This window comes from Pundamilia nyererei, unplaced genomic scaffold, assembly GCF_000239375.1.
Source record: "Pundamilia nyererei isolate P.nyererei 1_Seehausen unplaced genomic scaffold, PunNye1.0 scaffold00404, whole genome shotgun sequence".
Taxonomy (NCBI): domain Eukaryota; kingdom Metazoa; phylum Chordata; class Actinopteri; order Cichliformes; family Cichlidae; genus Pundamilia; species Pundamilia nyererei.
The window spans coordinates 213,430-219,631 of NW_005187805.1; the positions used below are offsets into that span (position 1 = coordinate 213,430).

At 40.8% G+C, this 6,202-nt stretch overlaps 1 protein-coding gene across 2 annotated transcripts in view; it reads left to right on the top strand.

Moving 5' to 3' along the window:
- galnt14 (UDP-N-acetyl-alpha-D-galactosamine:polypeptide N-acetylgalactosaminyltransferase 14 (GalNAc-T14)) overlaps positions 1-6,202 on the top strand; it is a 244,066-nt gene that overhangs the window by 210,220 nt on the left and 27,644 nt on the right. For both annotated transcript variants that reach the window (XM_005753112.1, XM_005753113.1), the window contains exon 10: positions 3,897-4,023. In XM_005753112.1, coding sequence (XP_005753169.1) covers positions 3,897-4,023 — 127 coding nt within the window. The remainder of the gene's footprint in view (positions 1-3,896; positions 4,024-6,202) is intronic.

Here is a 6,202-nt window from a genome sequence, read left to right on the forward strand (position 1 = left end):
ACACACACACACACACACACACACACACACACACACACACACACACTCATTTGCTCTCTGTCATGTTTCTGTCAGTCTCACAGGCTCTGTGTCAGTATCTCAGCATCTTGCTGACTTCTCTTGTTCTCCTTTGTACTCTCTCGTGTTTCATCTTTGCCTCCATCCCTCCTCTCCCTCATCAAACCAGTCCATGCTCTAATTTTCACTTCCTCTCTCTTCCATGCTCTCACTCTCCCTCTCTCCCCCCCTGTTACTGCAAAAACTTTGTGAAATTTTCAGCTTCTCTTTCTTTGGGGGAACGCTTGTTTCTTTTTTTCTCTGTGGACAGATAGAAACTCTGAGAATTAACACACACACGAGGAATGATGTGAAATGAAGTGAAGTTAGTTTTGTCTTTCATCTGTGTTGCAGTGCTCACATCAGAGAATGAGCACAGTGTAAGCAGGTCATATGAATCCATCCGCACACACATTCTAACACACATAACTCAAACAAACAAATCAGAGTCCATCAGTGTGTCATCAAATATTTAGGGAGGGTTGTCCCACTTAGCTGTGATGTGCCGAATAGAAAAGATACAAAATAGAAAAAAGGACAACACTTCAAATAAATAAGCGTGAGAGACAGAATGGAGGTAAATTTAACCAGTTAACCTGACACACTTGATGTTTGCCTCCCAAAAGTATGTTAAAACCGGTTTCATCCCTAACACCACCTCTTACTTTAGTGAAGCTTGTTCTAGACATTTAAAATGAACCCCATGTCTGTGAAGGTTCTCAGTCATCCAGGTCATTGTAGTCAAATGAGCTTACAAAGAAAAGCGTCTGGACTTCTTTAAGTTGCTTGAAAAGTGGAAGTGGAAGGGGTTACATGAATAGGATGAATAGGATGAGGGACCTATGGAATCTTCGATACCCAGCATCCAGATTGACAGTCAAACAACTAGTAGCTCAGTGTTCCAACATTCAGTAGAAGGAAATATTCTCATGTCTAGAGTTTGACAAGATACAACACTAATGCTACGGCAAGGGGGAGCCAGGATGACGGCTCATGGGGGAGATATCATCACCTCCACCCGAGATTGGGTACCAAGCCCCAAGTGCAATGGAAGGAGGATTGTTGAGTGCTTGAGGAACTGTCCTGAGAGAGGGGATCATGGCAAAGCTTGAAACCTGGATCCTCCGTAGCTGGTTACTAAGACTAAGTGAAGTACCATCTGAGGATCTGCTAGATAATGTGAACGGAGTACTATGGACAGTACCTCCGAGATTGCAAGTCCAGACTGACCAACCTGTGCCCTACCTGGATTGACTACAAGAAGGTCTATGACTCCAGTGCCCTGCACCTGGATCCTGGAATGCCTAGAAATAAACAAGATCAACAGGACCCTAAGAACCTTTATCAGGAACTCCATTGGGATGTGACGTACAACACTAGAGGCCAACTTCAAGCCCATAGCACAAGTCACCATCAAGTGCACGATCTACCAAGGAGGTAGTCTGTCCCCACTGCTGTTCTGTATAGGCCTGAACCCCCTCAGTGAGATCACTGACAAGACTGGCTATGGATACCGACTACAGAATGGAGCAATCGTTAGCCACCTCCTCGTTAACCAGGGGGAAGGAAGAAAGAACTTATGGGATCATGCTACAAGTATCTTGGAATCCCACAGGGAAATGGGAACCACTAACAGGCTGCTAGGAAAGCTAGAACCACCAAGTACTTGCAGAGAGTGAGACAAGTCCTGAAGAGTCAGCTAAATGTTAAGAACAATATCCGGGTTATCAAAACCTACTCCCTGCCAGTGATCAGGTACCCTGCTGGGATAATAAGGTGCCCAAAGGAGGAGATAGAAGCCACAGACATCAAGACAAGGAAGCTCCTGACCATGAATGGAGGGTTTCACCCCAAGCCTAGCACCCTGAGACTGTACACTAAGTGCAATGAAAGAGGCTGAGGACTAGCTTGAACATCCACACCCATGAGCACATCAGGAAGATGGCCTTCAATGACAGCATGCTTAGTTAATACTTCAGGCAGCAAAAATCCAAGAAAAAAGAGGTGCAATAAGGACATGTAAGGACAGGTCCTTGCAGATACCACCAGCAGATAGAAGAACTGTCTGACAATCAGAAATCCTACCAGTGGCTGGACAAAGCTGGACTGAAAGGCAGGAAAGCGGCACTAATCATGGCAGCACAGAAGCAAGCTCCAAGTACAAGATCCATAGAGGCAGGGGTCTATCACACCAGGCAAGACCCCAGGTGCAGGCTGTGTACAGTTGCCCTTGAGAAAATCCAGCACATAACAGTAGGGTGCAAGATGCTAGTAGGCAGGGCATACATCGAACACCATAACCAAGTGACCAACAGGAACAAGTCCTGAGGTCAAAATGGGACATACCTAGGGTAGTTGAGAATGACGGATCTAAGTTCCTGTGGGACTTCCAGATACATACAGACAGACAAACTGGTGATGGCTAACCAACCAGACATAGTAGAGGTGGATAAACAGAGGGAGATGGCCGTAGTGATAGATGTAGCTATACTGAATGACAGCAAGATCAGGAAGAAGGAACATGAGAAGCTGGAGAAGTACCAAGAGTTGAGAGAAGAATTTGACAAGATGTGGAGGGTGAAGGTAACAGTGGTTCTAGTGGTAATCAGGGCGCTCAGTACAGTGACCCCCAAGCTAGGCGAGTGGCTCCAGCAGATTCCAGGAACAACATTTGAGATCTCTGTCCAGAAGAGCGCAGTCCTAGGAACAGCAACGATACTGTGTTGGACCCTCAAGCTCCCAGGCCTCCGATAGAGGACGTGAAGGATAGACTGAAAAGGGGATTTTGAAGTGTAACATTTATTATTTACTGCTTCAGCCATGCCATTTTAAGCACTTTGGGCTGTGTGACAGGTGCTTTGTAAAAAACAAAGCTTAGGATGAAAGGCGACATTTATTTAGGGTGCCTTTCAAGAGCAGAACATCACAAAGTGCTTCACAGAAGAAATAAAACATTTTTGAAAAATTACATAGTGACACTGATAAAGATACACAGAACAGATAACTCTATTCTTGGCTTTGTGTAAGGGATGAGCATTCTTGGGTCGATTGTCATTTTGTTTAGGATAAAAGAGAAAAAACCCCCCACAACTTTAGCTTTAAAAAAACAAGAAAAATAAAACTTACATCACTGAATAAAGCTACTTCAGCCAAGTCATAAATGCTTTTTTTCTGATCCCTCTTATTACAGTTGAGCATTAGTGAAAATACAGAGAAATATTTGAATAAGTATAATTTTACCATTCATGACAGTTAATTGAGCTGGATGCCTGAATATCTTTAAACAAAAACATCCCGCGTCTTCATATACGAAATGTCTCTACCTGAATTTAATTATTTTTGACTTTGCAATCAAATTTTGCTGTAAGGCTTTTTATTAGATATTAAGCCTTCAGTTTCATTAAAGTCTTACAGACAGATTTACTCTTCGTCATTATTTTATTTTGAGACGTTTCTGTATTTGACTATAAGAACTCTCATCATCAACTTTATGCCATTAATACAAAATAATCAAAGCTGCTCCCAGTGATCAGCTCAGATTGTTTAAGTTTACAGTTTGTCACAGCTGCATGAAAACCAAACCAAAATTATCAGTGATTTTATTTACATTTTTCAGTACAACAGGAACAGTAACAGACTGAACTAAAGTAAATAATACAATATATTACAGAGTTACAAAATATAACAAATAGCTCAATTATAAATATCCAGAATATTACAGAGATTAAATATATATGATTGACATTTTATACAGCTTTAGTGAAACTTTAATAATCGCTTCATATATCAATATCAGGGAATTTAAAAGTCTTTCTTATGTCTGTTTGTGTTGTGTGCAGAGATCTCATTCCGGGTTTGGCAGTGTGGCGGCAGTCTGGAGATCCTGCCCTGCAGCAGAGTGGGTCACGTCTTCAGGAAGAAACACCCATATGTGTTTCCTGAAGGCAACGCCAACACATACATCAAGTAAGTGTCTGAAGGATAATTTATAGAACTATTTTTATCACGGTTTAACAAAAAAATCAGTAATACTTGAGCATGAACCTTTGTGAATTCACTTCACCTGTTTCGGTGCAATTCAGAGGGACAACAGAGGTGTTGGAGAGGTGGCAACAGACCCTCTTCTTATTCCTCCTGACTGAGTTTTTTCTACTTTTTCTTTTTGCTCGTTTCCTTGTCACTGCTGATAGCATGAGACGATACCTGCAGCAAATTTAGGCTGCACATGTAGCCCAGCTCCTCCACAATATTGTAAGGTTTGTTTAATCTCTGGGAACAGACTCAAGAGCATGGAGGAGATACCAAGAGGTGGCTCCTGTTGCTGCTGTGTTGATGCCTTTCTTTGTCACTTTCATTTGTACTAAAGCAGATGAAACTGATTTATAATGGCTTATGTTTCTTTTTTTTTTTCTTTTTTTTTTGCCATGTATAAGAAATATTTGAGAAATTGTTAGATTGAACAAAGTTATAAGTATCACAATTTTTTAAAGTGCTACACTTCTTGCAGCAAACAAATGTATTTTTTTTCCCATCTGCTCACTCATTATTGACTCAGTGTCATGAGTCGACAGTGAATCACTATAATGACCATTTGGACCGAAGGAATCTGCTCTGTTCCTGACATTTAGAAGATCACAGTGTTAACACGCAGCCGTCTGTGTCCACACTCCAATGCTTTTGAACTCTCTCCTGGAAAAATTCAGTGAAAATATATTTTCAATAAATAAACCCTTCCAACTGTATCTGTAGGCTCGGGACAAGAAGAAGCAGAGGGTTTCTGCTTGTACTCAACTGGACCAATCACATTTGAGCAGGCTTTGATTGCATCCAAGGAAAACATCAAACGCAAAAATAAAACGTTTACCAAAATAGAATCAGCTCTAACCCAAAGTCCAGAAAAAGTGGTCTTCAGACCTGCATATACTGGGTCTAAAGACTAGCTGGTCATAAGAATGACAAGAATTCAGCCTCAGCTTTGCTATTAAATCTCACAGCTAAGAAGTTTACTTTCTTCCATCAGTGGTCTCATTCATACTTGGCTGATATTTGGCTCTTTTCTTCACTTTTTTTGTCTTCACTTTCTAAAATGCAGCTGCATAAATATCAAGAATAACGGATCCCCTTTGAGGATATGTGCAAACTCATATTCCCACAGAATCTTTGATTTATATTATACCATTGCAGCTGTTATTAACATTATGCATGTCCTACCTTCTGTGTTTGCTCAGTCACTCAACATCTTTAATTTAATATGCTGGAGGTAAATTAATTATGTGAGGAATATCGTGTCTGTCTAGTTTCTGCTATCTCCGTGGTGCTGACCTCCTAGCCTAAATACTGTTTGTTAACGAACTTTGGTACTGAATTAATAACATATCTGACTTTTTTGTAAATTTATATAATCCTCGAGCATGCGCTAACCTTCCTGCCTAACTAATAATACGAGGTCACTTTTGTGTGACTGAATTGCTGTGGCATGCAGAGGAAACAGACATGCAGCATTGCCATTCGGAGCTGTGTGTGTGTGTTGCAGCCTCCAAATGATGCTCCCATCATTGTTAAAGTGGATTTACAGCTGCCTGGGAGCCTTTGAGCTGCGAGCACAATATTATCCTATTAGCATAAGCTGTATTCTTATTCTGCCCCTGTCAAAGAGTTTGAACAGAAAGATGCTTTCAGGCAGCCCAATAATCCATTAACAGGACTAATGTGCTCAGAATGCTTCCGAATTGGTCTTGTATAAATAGATCAATCATGGCTACAATAACAACTCCATTTAGATTACAGGGTCAAGAACAAAGTAAACATGACTGCAAGGTGTGTTCCTAATAATGGCACGGTTTGGGATTTTGATCATGTTTGTGTCAAGTGATTTACTCAATTATTTTGTACTCCCATTAGTTTTACTTCCTTCCTTTGTTCTTCCCTTCAATTTCCTACCACACACATGCAGACACACTTACAGTATAAGAAGTTTCTTGTTTTCCTCTCATTAGTCAGAGTAGTCAAGCTAGTTTCCTTTTTTTCTATTTATTTGAATATTTTCCTTGTGCTTATAAAAGGATTTCCTTGGGTATGACTACTGGCTACTTTTATGCTTTTATGCTCTTCTGGATTGTTTGCCATGTTTATTGACCCCTTGTGT